General features: G+C 36.5%; 1 protein-coding gene across 4 annotated transcripts in view; it reads left to right on the top strand.

The window, feature by feature from the left end:
• Nucleotides 1-19,539, top strand: part of LRP1B (LDL receptor related protein 1B) — a 675,815-nt gene that overhangs the window by 636,406 nt on the left and 19,870 nt on the right. For 3 of the 4 annotated variants that reach the window (XM_017830207.1, XM_017830205.1, XM_017830206.1), the window contains exons 82-86: nucleotides 961-1,125; nucleotides 10,676-10,837; nucleotides 15,872-16,046; nucleotides 16,630-16,734; nucleotides 18,740-18,853. In XM_017830207.1, the coding sequence (XP_017685696.1) occupies nucleotides 961-1,125; nucleotides 10,676-10,837; nucleotides 15,872-16,046; nucleotides 16,630-16,734; nucleotides 18,740-18,853 (721 nt within the window). The remainder of the gene's footprint in view (nucleotides 1-960; nucleotides 1,126-10,675; nucleotides 10,838-15,871; nucleotides 16,047-16,629; nucleotides 16,735-18,739; nucleotides 18,854-19,539) is intronic. The other variant, XM_017830208.1, reaches the window with a different exon arrangement.

The raw sequence follows: 19,539 nt of genomic DNA, 5'->3' as shown, positions 1-19,539 counted from the left end.
GCTGCAAACATGTTTTGGGTTGGAAAGGTGCTTGTCTCTTTCTTTAGAATTACAGGTATTTGGATGTTTGAGCATTATATGCTAGTCTATAATTAATTTCTTGTTGGTATCATTGAATAATTTTATATCCTGTTCACTGAAGTGAATAAAGGTTTACTTTTCAACATGTTTCCAAGAGAGGCACAACTCTAATTACAAAACAGCTTTATAGGAAGATTGAATCTGGCCTAATCAGAATTTGTGTCACCTCTAAGATGTGCCATCAGCAGTCAGTGAATGCAGAGCAGCAGGCAGTACCACTTCTCAGGGATTTTACAGTCTGAGCAGACGAGAAAAAGAATTTATCAGGAAATATGATTTAGGAGCAACAAGTTCATACGCAAACATCAATTTTTGAGGATGATTTGAAAGCTGAGTAATTTCTTTTTTAAATATTTTGGATAAAGCTTAGTTAAGAAGGCTGTTAGTTAATAGAGAGAGTGGAAGAGAGATCCAAAAACAACTAATAGAAAAAGGCTGAGGTCACCAGAAAACGACTGGGAAGTTTCCTGAGGTCTCTCAGATAAAACCATCATTCAATTTTCTAGTTCTTAAACTAACTAGGAATTATAGTTCCAAAAAAGAATTCCTACTATCATTAGTAACTTAGATCCTAGAGTGGTCGACTTCCCTGTGACATCATTTGGGTGTGCCATGCACAGGCCCCCAACTCAGTAAGGGTGCAAGCTCCCACCAACTCTGCAGCTCCTGACAGCCTTTCTGGAACTTAAGATCTCCTAAATGTGTTGGTTTTTTTCCAGAAACAGAACTTATAGTTTACTTTCTCAATTTTGTAAAGTGATATTTCCCCCTCTCCCCCCACTGACAGAGATCTCTAGCTCTGTTTGAGAGACAGGGTTCTGTTTTGCCAGTTCCATGAAATGGGGTTGTGGAACCACTCTGTGTGTGCTCTTGCTGCAGATGGCACCTGTAAATTAACCTGTGAGAATGGAGGAAAGTGCATTATAAACGAGAAGGGGGATCCCCGATGCCACTGCTGGCCAAGTTACTCTGGTGAAAGGTGTGAAACAAACCATTGCTACAACTACTGCCAGAATGGAGGAACCTGTGGAGCCTCTCTCCTTGGTAAATATTTCTGAACAGCTCTATATTACTATTATACCTGCCTTAAATGTTTGGATTTATTCCCTTCTTGTGATATTTTTCTCTTTGTAACTTATTTGCTTTGTTTGTACTTAAATGGTGTGCAAAACATCAGAACATGTCATACATATTTATACTTTATAATCAATAGTGCTTTTCAGTGAATTAAACTGAATCCCAGAAAAGGGAGCGTATAAATATAAATTGTGTTCAATATAAAGACTCAGGTGTTGAGGTGGACAAATGGAATTGTAAAGCAGTCAAAGTACACCTGGAACAAGCCCATACAACTTGTTCTCTCTTTGTCTCAGTTCTCCCTCTAAATTTTTATGTGCATACACAGAATTTGCTTAAATTTGGTGACCTCAGTGTTTTGCTTTTGTCTTCCTGGAGATCACCAAACAGGAATTTTAGTCATCTAATTCTCAGGAAGACTTGGTTGATGAGAACTCAGATCCTTCATTTTCCTGAAGGAATTTGAAATTATCTCTCTTATCTTCAGGGATATAATCCTGTTAAAAAGTGGTGATTTGACAGTTGATCTCTGTCCCTAACACATAAATTTTTGTAACTTGCAATTAGTGTTTGGGCTAGAGAGGGAAAGTGTGATAAAAAGTACTCCTAGCAATTCTGTGAGAAGGGAGAAGTCGAATTCTATTTTCTGCTTCAAGGAATAATTAAATATTTGATTCAAAGTAGAACAGCTGGAGAAGAGTTTGCTGTCTAGTCCCTTCTTCTCCTCAGAAGCTATTAGCTCCTGAAGATGTGAATCATTTTCTTCTGTGATGAAGAGACCAACACCCTGATCTCTGAAAGAAGAGTACAAGCACCTGATCCTGAGAAGTTCGTGACTGTTCAGCACAGAGAGGGCTCTCTGAAATGCAAAATTATGTATCTGAGTCTCTGTGGCAGAGACTTAGATCATAATGTTTTCCTCAGCACTTCTTACTAATTAACTCTAGCATATGTAGTTTAGTAATTTAGCCTCACTTCGTGGCTTCTGTGGAGCCTCCTCTTATTGACTGAGGTGTGGTGGCAAAATTCCAGGTGAATGCAAATCTAGTAATCTTTTCTTTCAGTTCTGAGTAGTTGAGGGTTAATAATGTCGTTCATAGTTATATCCATAATAATGCCTAAATATTAGAAAATGAGAATTACTTGTGCTGGAAGTTGATTAATTATACTTTAAACTGCTTCTAACAGCTGATGGAACTGACACAAATGATAAGTGGTGATTTTTATCAATGTAGTGAGATCAATACATGCTAAGTGAGGACACGCAGGTGAATGGAAGTAAGTTGTGGGTGATTTAAATGACATGCAGAACTTCCTCCTCATCTGAAGAGAGGATGTTTATTCCCACATCTTTACATATCTGCCATTTAATTGATTCTTTTGTGGGGTTAAAAGGCTTAATAAAATTAATAACTTGGCTCCTAGAACTCAGCTCCATTTTGAGTCCTGCAGAGCTCCCAGGGCTTTATTTAATCCTTTTCTTTTGGCAGTAACTATAGGGCTTGCTCACCTCCAGCAGTTTGTTTTCCCTTTCCCAGGCAGTAACATTTGCTGTGCTCACACAGCTATGCTATTGCATGGGTATTTTTAATTTATATTTTCCTGCTAAATCCAGCTTCTGAAATCTCCCAGCCTTGCTGAAATAATTATTGCAGTAGGTTTTGTCACCAGTGGGTAAAGGTGGGATATGAGCAGCTTCCACAATATACTTCTGCTAAATTTTTCACCGTGGCCCAGCTGCTGCAGCAGGCCTGGGGATGCAGCATCAGCCTGGTGCTTTGTGTCCCAAATGGAATGCTGTGCCTGCGATAAAATCCATCAGGAGAGCCAGCATGGACATCAACACAGTCCACATTTCATTGTTCAATTGCCTGATTTGGGGGAATCTGAACCTCTAACAGCAGCTAATGTTTATTGAACCACACATGAACAAAGAGTGCCTTTATGAGCTGAGACCAACACAGAGCTGGTTCTAATGACTCTGGGCATGCCTGCTGATAGGAGTGTTCTTCTGCAGTGCTCTGTCCCCTTAACAGTTTCATCAAATTTTTAAGAATCATATTTCAAGTTAACCATATGTCTTATCTGCCATTTCCAATTCATGAGGGTAGCCATGCCTTGAAGCCCACACCATAACTTTCCCTTGCTGGAAATGTGGAAAAGAGGCCATATATCTTTCCAAATGACACTGCCACCATCTAGTATTCCTGATAATTTCCAAGAAATTTTCAAGTTGCTCTGCATCTCATCTTCCTTGCATGCCTAGCCCCTGGACGCTGTAAATATTCTATTAAGAAGAAATCTCTATTTCTTATCAGACTGTATTTCTTATCTACATCAGGCCATAAATCATGTGGAAACAAACTAGGATGCCAGGAAGATGTCCCTTTATCCTAGTTTAATCTAATCCATGATATACTAAGGCCATTACGTATCTTACAGAGGGAAGCTAAACTGGACTCCCCAAAAGCATTAGAAACTGTAATTAAGTCAACAAAGCTTAATTCCTCAAGTGTTTTTGCAAGAACCATTTCCTCTTTCCAGTCGAATACACACTTCAGTCCTTCAGTCCTTGTGTTCAGTGAGCACACGTGTAGCTGCACAAGACATTTGCAGTTGGACTGAGTGTGAAATCCAGACCAGAACAATGTTTCTTCTCCTTGTCTCAGCCTTCAAGGCAGAGTTGATCTGCTGTGTCAAGTTCATATGAGAGTAATTAGCCTATATGTTGCTTTATTCTTGCACATTCCTACATGTAGAAATAAAAACATTCTTTATTACCAAGAATTGCTCAGTTTTTCCTTAATGGTTTTGAGCTTCAGCATTTTATTGTATCTAGATTTGAAATATTTTGTCGTACCAGGCTGGCCTGTCATCTAGCAAAGGAATAACAGAATCATTAAGTTTGCAAAAGACCTCTAAGATCATGTCCAACCCTTAACCCAACAGTGCCAGGTCCACAACAAAACCATGTCCCCAGGCGACACATCTACATGCCTTTTAAATCCCCATGTTCCAGTAGCTACATTGCAAACTGGTTTTGTTAAAGAATTCCCTCACATTTCTGTGAAGTATAAAGTTACTATTTTAAAATAAAGTTAGCCCAATATCATTTTACCTTGTTCTGCTGTGCTATTGCTGCCTGTGCATTCTTCCTCCTGTACAATGGTGCTCACAAACAGTTCCTCAAAAAGTAGCACTTATGCTTCTGATCCATTGTACAACTGACTCATCAAACTGACCTGCTAAAATCAAGTTTCATATATTTTCCTAATTTTATATTTTTTATGCCTTTTTTTTGTTCAAAACTTATAAAGCCTTTTCCTCTGAAAGTTGCAGAACCCATAGGTGTGTGAGTGCCAATCCAAACTCATCTGCAAAATATAAATGACTGGTGATTATTTCTTTCTTAGAGGTTTTGATTGCCCTTGTCAATTCTTGCATATTATACAACTCAAACAGCTTTGAATCGATCTCACAAGTGTCATTTTACACACGTTCCCTTTGGAAAGCTTAGGGACTGCCAGTCATTTCAGCTTCATGAAGAGGTGCTTCTGCAGGGTCCCCACAGCTGGAGGCTTCCCTGGGAGTCAGGGAATTTCCTTTGGATTCTGGCTCAAAATCTGAGGAAGGAAGAAAGAACCTGAGAACAAACTTTGCATCATATTCTGATGCAAATAAATTAGTGCAGCATATAAAATACTCTTCTGGTGAATGTGTGTGTTCTAGTGAATGTGTAAATCCTCTTCTCCTTCACCACCTAATACAGAATAGTAATGTGATAACTAATTAAGTAAATTGCAGAGTATTACTAATTTTTTAAAACATGATTGTGCTAAATCTTTGCTGGATGTGTTAAGTTGTAGAACCTCATTATCTGCACACAAATGTTAATTTGTTAAACAAATCCCACTGGCAATTCAGGGATTATTCACTGTTGGCTTACTTACTGCTAAGCCTTTTGGCAAATTCCTATGTGAACGTTATATAGCTGGAGATTGGAGCAGCTTTAATTAAAATTTATAAGTTTACAACAGTTGTATTGAACTACAATAATTGAACAAAGAAAATGTCATCAGTTAATTAAAAGTACACATCTGAGACATGTAATTAAAAGTTTGGGCATAATAATGAACACTTTCCAGTAAGCCAAATTAATGTGAATTTGGAACAAAAATGGAAATCTTACCATAAAAATGCACTTTCTTTCTCCTTATAGTTTAAAGTAAAAATATTGACAGAACAGTTTACTGAATGTCTCAAACACATTAACTAGGTTAGCTAGTTCACAAAACCAGATAAATCCATTTGTATTGTACTTACATTACAAAGAGTGTCTAATCATATAAGATCATTATTTTTGTATAAAAATGGTTGAAAAAATGTGTTTCCTCTAAACAGAAATATTCTCAAAAAATCATTATATGTAAAGTAGATAGTATTATTTTGTATTATATTTTATAAGCAAAGCAAGGTGATTTGGTGCACACTGAAAACAGTCAGTGAAGAACCTGTTTACTTTGCTAATGTAACATCAGTGCCAGTCTCCAAAGGTGTTCCTACATCGTTGTCAGCAGGACAGGGACTGTGGGGAGGGATGAGATGGTATTTCACTGGATGTTGAGACTCTGCACAGGGTCTCAACAGAACCACCACCACCAGCCTTGGTAAAAACAGCCTTTGAGAGTACTCTTAATATATTTAGAAATTGTTTTTTTCTCCCTTTTTTTTCCCCACAACACAGAGAGACTGTATATCTGTTGGGATAGATTCCAATCAGCTCACCTACTAATTACATTTAATAATACAGCTTCTCTCCACTACTATTGTCTCAGTAAAGTTAATTATGGTTCATCAGCCACACAGAAATGAATTATTCTGATTCCCACAGACTTCTGATAAGGACTCCAAAAGACAAGATATTACTTACAGAAAGCTCATGTAGTGCCGCCTTGTTTTCTTTAACAGTGACAGCAAGTTAAATAATGAAACTAAATGTGCATGTTCACCTAAAACACACATTGCATGTAGTGAATTTACCACTGAATGGAAGAAATAAATAATGTAAATTTTGATACAGACATTAATCTGAATTATCTAATTTTTCAAAAGTTGTAGAAAGCTACAAAAATAGTGCTATTGACATAGTTTTTAATTATTTTTTAATTGCAAAGCACCTTTATGTGATTATACAAAATACATAATCTTTATATGTTGTTTAGGCAATAGCATGAATGAAAGTTGATCTCTCTAGAATTATAATCCTTGCAAAATAAATGTAAATATGGCTTTAAGATATCTGAGTGGATTCCTAAAAGAAATCACCCAGATACTACAGGAACAGAGAACCAAGGTATTTATTGGCAATTTTTGAAGATTATTTAGGGATTTATTATATAGGCAATTGTTATTATATAGCAAACTAAACTGACAAACCAGGAGTAACTACAGCAAAGCCTAATTGAACATTGTGTGATTTAGATCCCTAATATTTTTTTTAAGTACTTTTATTTTTGTAAGAAAGGAGGAAACTAGGTTTCATTTTCATGTCAAAAATTTTGCATATCATTTCATGCCCTACTGCCAAAAATAAATTCATTTCTTAGGGTCACCATAACATATTCTCCTTTAATTTACTAAATTCTCTTCTGAATTTAAAGCAGTTTAGCATTCCATAAAACACTTCCCATATTATTATTTTTCTATATTCTAATGAGTCGTGCACATTTCTGTGGTGGTGAGGATAAGAATTGAGAGGGAGTTTTAATTCTGTGTCCGTAGAGCTCCAATCCTGAGAGTTCATGACGAGTGAAGATGCTGAAGCTCTCTGTGCATGAGCTCATCTTGGAATTCTGTTGCTGGGGGGAATATGTGACATCTTGGTTGACATGACTGTTTCTTTGCAAACATAAATGCTTCTGTGATACAAAACCTGATGGCATTGTTTGTCATTGTTCAATACTGCAGTTTTGTTAAACTCTTCCAGGAACCATTTTGTATCAGAAATAATTTATGAGAATAAGCCAGATGAAAATGTCAGTATTAGTATTATTTTTGATGTCAACAGTCTGTGTATAAATAGGCAATGAACTATTAACATTACTGAAAGTCATGTTAAATTGAGTGACAAAAAGGGGGTTTAGGCTATACTGTATTAAATTTTCATATAACTGTCAGTAGTTTGGCATATTTATAAGCCTACATTAGCAAAGAATAGAATAATCTTTTCCACAACCTAGAAAAATATCATTGTCCCATCATTTTAACAAATAGAGGAGTATTAATAATAAAAACTGGTTTCAGACCTCCAGATCTATGTTCTATTACTATTTTATCTTTTTTATTGAAATAATGATTCAGATGAAGGATTATGTTAAATGCCCTGGCTTGGGGGCAGAAATTTAAACACAAGTGTGTACAGGGGGAAAAACAAGAAGAATCTGTGCTAACATCTGAGTTCAACATCTTTGATTTAATGTTTAGATCACAGGGGACAGATACGAATAACCAGGCTGATGCATATTAAACTAGTTGGAGCTATTTTTAGGTCAATGGTTTTGTTCCTGCTGTACTCATTAGAGGAAGAGAGTAACTGATCTCATGGCCTTTAAGATGATTTGCAAAACACTTTAAATTAGCATAACTTAAAATAGAAAATGTAGAAAAGAATTACATGAAGTGTGTCACATAAGAAGGGTAAGAAGTAAGTGAAGGAAAAGGAATAAATAAATTATTCTGCATGAATCAGAGAGAGTAGACAAAATGAGGGTGCTTCACTTACGTTGAAAAATTCTCTAATGAATATGATATTAAATGATTGCATAGTATTAAAAAAAAAGGCAGACCAGAAGAAAGTTTGAATTGTGGGGTTTGTGGAATATTCAGTTTAATCTTAGTTACTTCAACAACCCAGACAACTAAATGGAGGAGAAAGAACAACAAGCTTATTGTTGCAGGGTTGCACATTTCAGAGTTTTGGATGCAGCTGTGGTGAACGGCCTCAGGAGGCAAATGGGAAAGTATTTGTGGATACCTACAGCAGACATCATGTTAAACTGAGGAAATGATTAATGAGACAAAAAAGAAGTGACATATTCATAATGAAGCATTTTTTTAAATCAGGTAGCAGTAAGGAATTACTATTAGATCAGCAAGAAAATCAGAGAGAATTATTATGGAAAAGTAATCCTTAATGTTATTTCATTTGACTACTTCGGATTTTGGCTCTTCTATGCTTTTTAAACCAAATCAGGCCCAAGCCAAGCAGAGCTTCTCTTGTGTGCTCACCAACCCCTCCATGAAGTAGGATTGTGTATATGTAAGAAGCTCATTCCTGCCTTATGGCTTGCATGAAGTTTTTCAAATGTAAATCCAAGGATAGCTGGAGTCTCTCATACATAGCACATTCCCTGACTTTCTCTGATCTCTTTTAGATTCTACAGTCACATCACTACTGTTATTGAGCTGTCAATAATAAAATTGTTTAGGTTATTTTTCCTGTTTATGCCTGCAATTTCAATCCAAAGGGATTCTGCCTCACACATGCAGTACATTATGTAGTTACCTTGATAATCATAGGATCATAAAATGGTTTGGGTTGGAAGGGACCATAAAGATCATCTCATTCCAACCTCCTGCTGTGTGCAGGGACACCTTCCCCAAGACCAGGTTGTCAGAGCTCCATCCAACCTGGTCTTGATTACTGCCAGGGGTGGGGAATCCACAGATCTGCAACCTGTGCCAGTGCCTCCTCATCCTCATAGTGAAGAATGTTTTTCAAATATCTGATGTAAACCTACTCCCAGTTTGAATCCGTTCCCCCTTGTCCTACAACATGCTGTTGTAGATAATCTGATTGACTTTAGCTCTTATGTCATCCTATTCTGTCACTGGCAAAGACTAGATATCAAAGAATTGTGTATTAGTTCTACAACAGCCACCTTCACTTTCCAAATTTGCTATAGCCAATGATACGATATTGCTGTTCCCATTCAAGACTCAAGTTTGGTTCTCCATCTTAATTCGTAGACTTTTGCCACTTCTGTAAAGCACAGGTGTGACTTGTTTGGTTTTCCATAGCCTTGTTACTCTCCATTCCTTGTGTTCTACCTGATACTAATTACTATTTGACTATCACTGGCCTACACATGATCCTTTACTCAGACATACAGTGTATCCACACCTTCACTCAAAGGGATGAGTCTTTGCCTGTCAGATATCCTTTCCTCTCAGTCACCCTGTTAAGCACTTGGTTGTGCTTGCCAGCAGGTTGGGTTCTTCATAATTCAAATGAAGACCATCCTGTCTGCCATTTCATTGCAGAAGTGTCCTCAGGTCACAATTAATCTCTTTTCTTCCTGGGAAGCCAGGAAAAATAAAAGTGTTACACTTGATCTGTTCTCCCTAAATTTAAGAAAACCCTTAAGGCTGAATGAAAGCAAAGAGAAGGAGGGTGGGGGAAAAATAATGTCTTGTAAGAGATAATCAAGAATGAGAATAGATTATTAGGATTTGAGAAGGGTTAGTTGGACACATCAGGTCATTTACTTGAAGAGGAGATTACAAATCAGATATGAAAGCAAAGTCAGGAGATGGAAAAACATTAGTGGCATCTAGAAGTTTGTTTTAAAGAAGATAAGCTTTAAGAAAATAAGTCAGGGAAAAGTGGAAGGATTTAATAAAACAGTGGAATTGTAACAAAGCTATAAATCCTTTAGACATGAGATTTAGATAAGGAAAAAAAATGGGAAAAATTACAATAGGGAGTAATCATAGGAGGCAAATGCATTGGGTTTTAAACATTGTTTTAAAACCCTTTGAAAAGAAGCTGTAGACTTGGAGTTCATTGTGTGCAAACGTTCATCCCAAAGTGTTCACTGCTTTTCAGACACTGAATATTGATGTTACAGGCATCTTTGGTCTGATGCCAGACAGCACTTTTATGTAACAGTATTCATTATCTGAGAGGGGTGGGATAACAAAACAGGCACAGACACTTGTGTTCTAGTAAAAATTGTAGTTATTAGTGCATTAGTAAATATTTGTATATTCATGTGATTATATATAAAGGTTTGCAGATTTGAGAATAATGGAGTGCATTCTAAAGAGACACCAATGTTGCTTTATACAATCATTTATCCTTGCAGCTGGAGGAACCCAGCGTGGCAGGATGGTTTGGAGAGTTTATTCATATCTTAAATTTGTACTTAATACCGTCATTTAAAATAATTTCAATTATTTTAAAATAGCTTATTTCTTCTCATAAAACAGTCAATGATGATACATGCACAAGTGTAAAAATGCAGTTTTTGAGGTGTCCATATCTTACTTTATTTTTTTAAAAGTTCTGCATTCGAGCGATGTTTGTAAAGCCGCGTTCCATTAGCATCTAGAGAAACGTAGTTGGGCTTGAACCTTAAAACTTGCTTCTTTATGATAAATCTCTCTTTAAAGTGCCGACTACTGTTTTGATTTTTATATATTTTTATCATAAAATAGTTTTCTTTGTCTTGAATAGGTCGGCCGACCTGCAACTGCGCGCTGGGTTTTACGGGGCCAAACTGCAACCAGACGGTCTGTGAGCGCTTCTGCCAAAACGGGGGAACCTGCAGTGTCACCACTGGGAACCAGCCCTTCTGCACCTGCTTGCCTGAGTATACAGGAGACAGGTGCCAGTACTGTAAGTAATTTCCACGAAATTTCAATCCGAGTGTATAATAAAAGTTTGACACAATATAAGTTTAAAACCCGCTTGGGTGACTTTTTTTTTTTACTCGTTGGTAAATTCAGCCCCAAGTAATTCGTACTGCTGAGGGAATGGAATCTGATGTATTCAGGTGATCTTGGAACATATTTCTGAAATATCCTTCTACACATCGAGGTGAAGAAAGAAATGATTATTTAGGACAAGAGGGCACAATCTTAAGCTGCACCAGGGGAGGTTTAGGTCAGAGATTAGGAAGAAGTTCTTTACAGAGAGAGTGATCAGACATTGCAATGGGCTGCTCAGGGAGGTGGTGGAGTCACTGGAGGTGACTCCTCTAATTATCTCATCCCTGGAGGTATTTAAGAAGAGACTGGATGTAGCACTTAGTGCCATAGTCTAGTAGACAAGGTGGTGTTAGTTCGAAGGTTGGACTCGATGATCTCAGAGGCCTTTTTCAACCTCGTTGATTTTGTGATTTATTTATTATTTTCGTGAATGAATCCGTAGAGTGGAGCTGTACAAGACAGATGACTTGGCCAGTAGACATGAGACAATTGTGTTAAAATTTTACACTCCGACTTCTCATATTTGTTATCTTATGCTGATGTAATACCTAAACATAATGTTGACACAGTTGGTTAAAGAACTTTCTGGTGTCCCTTATCTTTGCAGACCAATACAATTCTCAAACTGCTCCTTTACCTTTGGTTTTCATTTCTAACCCCAGAAAGTAGTGTATTGACAATGGCTTTAAGCTTCACACTGCAATATTCTGTCATCTTGCTCAGTTTAAGATCACCTTGAGTGTGGTTTCTGCCCCATCCTGGTATTGAAATTCTAAAGGATTTCTAAATATTACTCTTGTTTAATTCTCAGGTCTTAGATTCTACCCTTTGCATCAGAAGTTCTCCCCAGTTTTTCATTCCACTGACCATCAGGCTCTTCTCATTGAGTACTGTTTTCCAAAGTTTTCCATGCCTTTAGAAAGACTCTTCTCACTTTCTACATATTTCTCTAATTTTTCACTTCTTTTACAGGGGAGAGGGGAGAGAAGATGATCAATCAATAGGGATTCTGCTCTTACTCCATATGTATTTCTTTTCTCCCTGTGCTTTCTCTTTCTTTCACTGTTATTTCTTTTCAGTAACTCAAGACATTTGAGCATAATATTGAATTTCTTCTTTTGGTCACTCATTTAAAAATTACAGTTTGTCTTTTTCATGTCTCTTCAATGTGATGACTCACAAGTAACCCTAAGATGCTAAAACCAGATTATTTTTCTGAGATCAGAATGATGTTTTTTTAGTCATCTGCTTTTTTTTCTACTCCTGCTTTGCTTTGACTGTAGCATTCTAAAGAGAGGACTGTCATAGTCTTATTAGACTGTCATAGTGCTTGTCATAGAACATTAAATGTAAAAGCCATCATCTCTTTTGTACATTCAGTGAATTTGCTAAAGAAGGCTAGATTTAAACAAAAGGAAAAGGAAATTAGTTTTTATAAAGGTCTGGTTCAGAATTATCTACAATATACAAAAAGTATTTAGTTTTAGACAAAGGTCTGTCAAACAAGGAAAGTGTTAGTTTGTATCTTAAATAGGATTTGTACTGAAGTAAACTGAATGTATTTCCAGGTGGGGGACTATGAAATAAATTGAAACCTTTGAATGGAAAACCAGCAGTAATTGTGATTCTCTCCCCCTTGGTATTAAACAAACTGCATGGATCCATAAATAACTATCTGCAAACACAATTGGGTATTTGAAAATAGTATAGTACATAAATCATGCACAGACAGACACACAGATTAGGAAAAATATTTACTTGAGGCTTACCCAAAACCAAACAAATTGTTTCTAGTTGAATGCTTCTGCAAACATTTTTTTTTTTTTAAGAATTGATTTAAATGTAAATTTATGGGTACTTTTTAAGCATTGCTTATTATCAGATTTGGATTGTCTGCTGACACTTTGGGAAACTGACACAATACAAAGACTCAAACACTTCATAAAATAGAAAATAAAATCAAGCTTTTGTTTATTTAAAACTTAATAGTTTTAGGGGAAAGAAGTCTTTTAGAGTATTTTTTGGTGACCAATAACAGTTTTGTGAAATTTTACAGGTTTACAGTTAATAAGGTGCATATAAAGTCGTGTCTTATTTTTTTGCTTTATTCATGCATATGGATGATTTTTTGCTTTATTAATCAAATTCACTTTGTATGCATGTTGGAATACATTAATGTAGCATTATTGCAAAAATTGGTTGCCTCCAAGATATCTTTTCCAGTCTTTCTTTGCTGTGATTGAAACTAGTTCATATGCAAAAGATGATACATGAATGTGCATAGGTATTTTATTCCTGCTCCCAAGCTGAAAATATTATTAGTGTTTTTTATAGCAGGGAGAAGACATTTGCTTACAGTATTACCAGCTTGCAAAGACCTTATTTTCCTCATACTTATAGTCTCCAATTACCCAGTGCAGAGTTTCGCCTGTGATTAGTTCACATAAGGGCTAATAACCAAAATGTGTGCTCCGTGTCAAGACACTGGCACTGCGGAAATAAATTTAAGTGAATGAATTTACATAGAATTCTACTAACACTGTGCATATTATTAAATACACATGAATTTGATGTATTTGAATATAACTCCCTATTTCAAATTCCAGAAATAAGACATACAGAGTAGTTAAAGTTCATTTCTTGTATCATTTAAGGCCCAAACAACCTAAAAAATAGAAAACGTTTTCATGCAGTTACAATCATTCAAAGTGGATATAGGGATCTTGCAAGCTGTGACTTGCCCTGAAATTGAAATTCTTTTCTTTAGGGGAAAAAAAAAAAAATTGTGTCATTTCAGCCCAAATACAGCATAAACATTTTAGAAACAGCAGAAGATTAAAGGTGTTTGTGATTACAATCAATACCAAACCTAATTGTTTTAGAGTATGACCTTCCTATTTCTAGGTTTTGGGTTGGGTTTGGTTTTTTTTGTCCTAATGTACATGCAAACATTTCCCCCTTCCACTGCTCTTTCATAAGTTGACTCTCAATATTAGCTTTCAAACTACAGTAGTTTTTGTTCCAAAAACAGCCCCCCTGCTGCAAATTGCCATTCTATTCATTGAATCGGGGAATGACAAACAATGAACAACTTCATTTAGTGTCTTTTAAGCCTCTGTGGTTGCTGAGTAGTGGTTCCTTAACCAGATGGATCTACAGCCTCTGCAGATCAGTGGAGTTATACTTTGAATAATCAAAGAGAAGTAATTCCTCCAACAATCACGGTCAGTCCTTTAGCAGAACTCTTCCAGCAGTACATACTCCTTGGAGAGGGGGAAAAACTGAGCACAGAGTAGCATAAGCAAAATGTATTTTAGTAAGATACTGTCACAAATGATGCCCAGAGAAGCCGTGGCTGCCCCATCCCTGGGAAGTGTTCAGGGCCAGGTCAAGTGGGGATTTGAGCAGCCTGGTTTAGTGTGAAGGTGTCCCTGCCCATGGCAGGAGGGTTGGAGCTGGATAATCTCTAAGGTCCCTTCCAACCTAAACCATTCTGTGATTCTATGATCATCCATCCTGAATATATGCAGTAAAATGTATAAATTTTAGTAGTCTCTAATTTAGGGCTTAAAACATGCCCCTGGTCAAACGGCAGCTGGAGAGTTTAGACTTCAATACTCAAGGCTGAAGTTGCTGTTCCATAGAATCAAAATCATAGAATGGCCTGGGTGGGAAGGGACAGGTTGCTTCAAGCTCCATCCAACCTGGCCTTGAACACTTCCAGGGATGGGGCAGCCACAACTTCTCTGGGCAGCCTGTGCCAGTGCCAAGGTTTCATTCTCTACTTGTAGCAGCTACTGACTCACTCTTAGACAGGTACTGAGCTCAAAGGGCTTGAATTATTTGGTTTTGTCAGAAAGATCATATTTTATTAATATGGACCAGCTTAACTCTAAGGTAATACAGATGCTTAGTAATTGATATCTTAAATATCAATTACTTTGTTTGTCCATCATTAACACCACTGAAAGCTCAACACGTTACCTACATGGGACTGAAGAAAGTATTGGAAACAGAGAAATAAAGACTTTGAGTGATTTGGGCCCCAGTAAGGAGCTTAAATAATGACTTAAAAAACCCCAAAAAAACAACAACAAAAAAACCCCCAACAAAATCAAAGCACACACACGCAAAGAAAAACAAATAAACAAAACAACACCCACCCCCATAAAATAATAATATTTATAAAAAAAATCACTACCACACAAATAAAAATGAACAAAAATGTAAAGATACCAGTATTTTGTAGCTCTGGAAGTTTCTTCAGTTAGGCAATTTGGTTTTTGTAGAGGTGTGGAAAATGAGACTGTTACTGGTGCTTCTAAAAAGTTAAAGAATTTACTACTTGAAATCTCAGTTCTGCTGGCATTTAAGCATTTAAATAATATAATGGGGTCTTGCACAGTCTTTAAAGATAAGCAAGTATGTGGCATTTTGTGGAACTTATGGATTATGTCTTTATATATAATTATTAGAACTTCATGAAATTTTAATATGTAGATAAATGAAAATAAAACTTAATTATTTCAAAATATTGTTTCAATTTCAGTTTAGCATAATGCTGTTAATGGTTATGTGAATGTATCAGAAGATTTTTATTCAGTCAATGTCCCATTAAATACATTAACATTACTTCTTTTCTCATCAGTAGTCTTTATATTCTGTGGGATGATGCCTTAAATGTTAGACAACTAGAAGGGGAAAAAAAAATCTCTTACTAAAAAAATTTATCTTACTATTTCACTTCTCTAGATTACATCGTTAATATATTATATATCTGTTTATGGGATATTCTTGATTCTTGCAGTTGCCAGTGAGTCACCAGCTTCAGTTGTCATCTTGTTTCTATTATAGTAATGTTTAAAACATAAAAGTAATGCATTATTTTTTTCTATAATAGTCCCTAATGTCTTCCAGTAACTAGCTTTCCTGTTACTTTCAGATGTTTGCCACCATTACTGTGTGAATTCTGAATCCTGTACTATTTCTGATGATGGAAGTGTAGAATGTGTCTGTCCAGTACGGTTTGAAGGTCCAAAATGTGAAGTGGACAAGTGCATCAGGTGCCACGGGGGACACTGCATAATAAACAAGGACAGCAGTGACATAGTATGCAAGTAAGTGTGTAGAGGGGCGTGATTGTGTTCAAAATCGTATATTTAATTGCAACTATGATGAATTATCCTTTGAATCTCTTATACAGTCCCTGATCTGGTCACATCAGATCAACTCCTTTGTGTGGTTCCTGCTCATACAAAACCCACTGGCTCCTGCTTTTTTAAACCATCTTTTGGATCACTCTTCACTGGGGGAAGCATAAGGCCAGGAGACTAATTGGGTTTTCACTTGAAAAAAAAATTATTCAAGTTGACAATTGAGTTTTATCATACTGTTGAAAGCTGTTCATTCTGCATTATCTGTGACATACTGTGGCATATGTAGTCACGTGCTGGTTTATTCCTGAGGAATTATTTTGTGTAATAATAGCTTATTTTCATAAAAGGAAAGATGAAAGATATTTTGTGCAATAAACTCTCTGCCTGTGCTAGCTTTTCCAAGTGGGAATCAAGAATTCTTGCAATCAGTAGATCTCATACATATCACATAATCAGTACTTTAATAGGTAGACAATCGTAAGGGAATTCACAGATTTATAAAAACTGATTGCTTTTTTGTATTTTTTTTATTTAACCATGCCAGTTGCACTAATGGAAAGATTGCCTCTACCTGCCAGCTGTGTGATGGCTACTGTTACAACGGTGGTACATGTCAGCTGGACCCAGAGACAAACATTCCTGTCTGTCTGTGAGTATCCTGCATTGTGTGGATAAATAATAATACCCATGTTCCAACAAATAATAAATTTATTGTGCATGTGTTTCTATTTTTGGTCCCTCTAGGATGTATAATGTGCTGGTTGCAGTTGTAACTTACAGTACAGTTTTCTAGCTTTTTCTGTAACCTGAGACTTTGCCTACCTTTCTGCAAAATGTGTATTGAAAGACATAACTAAGGAATATACCGTGAATGCATATAAGGTACAAAGATATGTCTTTTGAGACTTCTAATAGTTTCAGGTCAGATCTAAAGCCCGTTTAGGCATTTGTTCTGGAATGGAGTCTGGAAGCATAGGATGGTTGCCTGCCCTGTTTCTCAAAGGTGGATTAAAGTCTTTTCTCCTCTAAAGATGGTCAGATCTGGGGGCAAAACACTCCTCCTGATGGCTGGAGAGTATAAAAAATAATGCCAGTGTTAATTTCCCTTATGGGTCTGAGGAAATGCTCGTGTGTCTCTGATTTGTGCCCTAACCTTCACCCTGCCCACGGTAGTGTGGCTGTTCTGAGGTGAGGTTTTGCTCTCCCTCCTGCACCGTGGTTGAGAGAATAATTCAGGATGCTTTCTTAAGCCCAGACATAAAATACCAAAGAAAATGGGATTCTGTAGTCTGGTGAAGTACTGTTGTAACAGGTAGAAAAGCCTAGATTCTAGTCCTTTCTTGAGAGCTATGGTGTATCTTCTTTTTCAGCTACTCAATATAAAAATGCTGAAGTAGTCACTGTAGCAAGAAATTAATTTCTTTCCTGCTCTCACTTACACTGAGCTATATAGTCATACTCCTTGGGGTTTTTTTGCTTTTGANGCTGAAAAGCTTCAGTGTGGAATGGTCTTCCACTTCTTCAAACAACCTGAAGGTCAGAGCATCCTCCAGGTTGGAAGAGAGAGCTTTTGGAAGGGAAAATCAAACTTGAGTGTCTCATTTCCTGGGTGACATAAGTATGTTGCTGCCCAAAGGGATCTGGCATTACAACTTTGTAAATACAGCTACAGCCAATTCTTCATTTTGTTGATGTGTGTGTGCTAGGTGACCTTAAAAGAGATTACCTGTTTTGTTCAGACTCTCAAGGAAGTTTCATAGAGAAATGGCTAGATTTTGTAACCTGATAAGGGTAAGAGATGGGTCAGTGGTTCCTCCCTGGAGAGCTGAAGCACTCACATGTGCAAAGGGACACAACTCTAGTTTCAGTACCACTGTAAAGTTATCAATAGATGTTTGTAGGTTTGGGGCTAAAGACAATGTAATTTAGTTCTGCATGGTAGCCCTTATTCAGTTGAAAATGCTTTAAGTGCCTATTTGTCTTTTTATTATTATTTTCATTGAGATAATTTTACCGGTTATTTGTACCTCCTTAAATGTCTTCAGTTGAAGACTAGAGACTGATAAATCATAGCAAAATGAGAATATCACAGCTGTAATATGTAAGACTCAAATATGATGACTAAGTCTGGTGATTCATTTGCTTAAACACCTAGAATGGCTATTTTGGAAGCTTGTGATTTTTCCTTTCTTTTCCCTTATAATACTGACCTAGTATGTTTCTAATTCATGTGGAACACCATAGCACCTCAAGGGAAAAAGGTTTCATACCTTAATTTGTGTGTGAGTTTACAATACGTAAGTGCTGTAGCAACACCATAAACAATGTTAAAAAAATGGTAATGAAAATGTTTAAGGCCCTTGTAATCTGGATCAATCAATAGAAATGTATAGTACATCTGACAATAATAGTTTGAGAACCCATCAGTTAGTACAGGCCCACTGTTTTAAAACTGTTTGATCAGCACTGATGAGCAAACTTTGCAGTATTGTCAGATGGACCTTCCATGAAAAGAGGAGTATTAATTTTGTTTTTTGTGAGTCTGTGTGTGTGTGTATATGTGCGTGTCTTGCCATCACTATATATAATGCGTTTAAAATATGTTCAGCAAAGGCAGAATATTTATATAGGTCTATTTTACTGAAATTCTGCAGATGCTCTGTGGGGTTTAAAAGTCAGCGCTGTGACCAGAAAGTGAACCCTTGTGATTACTACTGTCAGAATGAGGGAATTTGCACTTTAACCACGTTTAATGAACCGAGATGCAAGTAGGTTTAACCTTCCACTTAATGCTGCACATTCTGTGACATCATTCCAGGCCACAGTTCATTGGTTCAAGTCATGCACATTCACATACATTTCACAATATATACTTAATCTGGGGGCCCATTTCTATAATACACACTTACCCTCTGATAGTTGCACTGATGAGTATATTTAAACATACATCTGGAGTGTCTGTATCATTAGAGGAAGAAATAAAAAGCTTTATTTTTACTAAGTGAATTGAAAACACTGAAAATGCCGCTTGGCTTTTATTACTCATGTTTTGAGATATTTTACCAAGTTAATCCTACATAGCATAAAGTTTAGCAGTGACATTGCACGTGTTCTATAGTCCAAACCTGATTTCCTATTTCTTATCCATACAGGGAAAGGAGCAGAAGAGCTATTTAGGTACCACTTCAGGAGTTAAGCTTGTATTCATAAGTCTTGTTGTTAAACTTATAGAAATAATGCTGTAAAATAGAAACTGTTTAACAAAAATATGTGTGCTGCATCATAACTTTGAGTTCTCTGATTTAAAAAAAAGTTCTTACATTTGTATTCTCTATTTCTCCAAGAGATTTTAGGTCTATTTCTTAAAGAGAAAATTTCAGTCTTCATCAGGGAAAGAAACAACCTTAGTTTTTGAAAATCCTGTAAGGCATTTGTATAGAGAGATATGAAATAC

Source organism: Lepidothrix coronata, unplaced genomic scaffold (genome assembly GCF_001604755.1).
Source record: "Lepidothrix coronata isolate B3197 unplaced genomic scaffold, Lepidothrix_coronata-1.0 Scaffold175, whole genome shotgun sequence".
Lineage (NCBI taxonomy): Eukaryota > Metazoa > Chordata > Aves > Passeriformes > Pipridae > Lepidothrix > Lepidothrix coronata.
The sequence above is the reverse complement of the archived record's forward strand: the minus strand, read 5'-3'. Positions and strand labels throughout refer to the sequence as shown.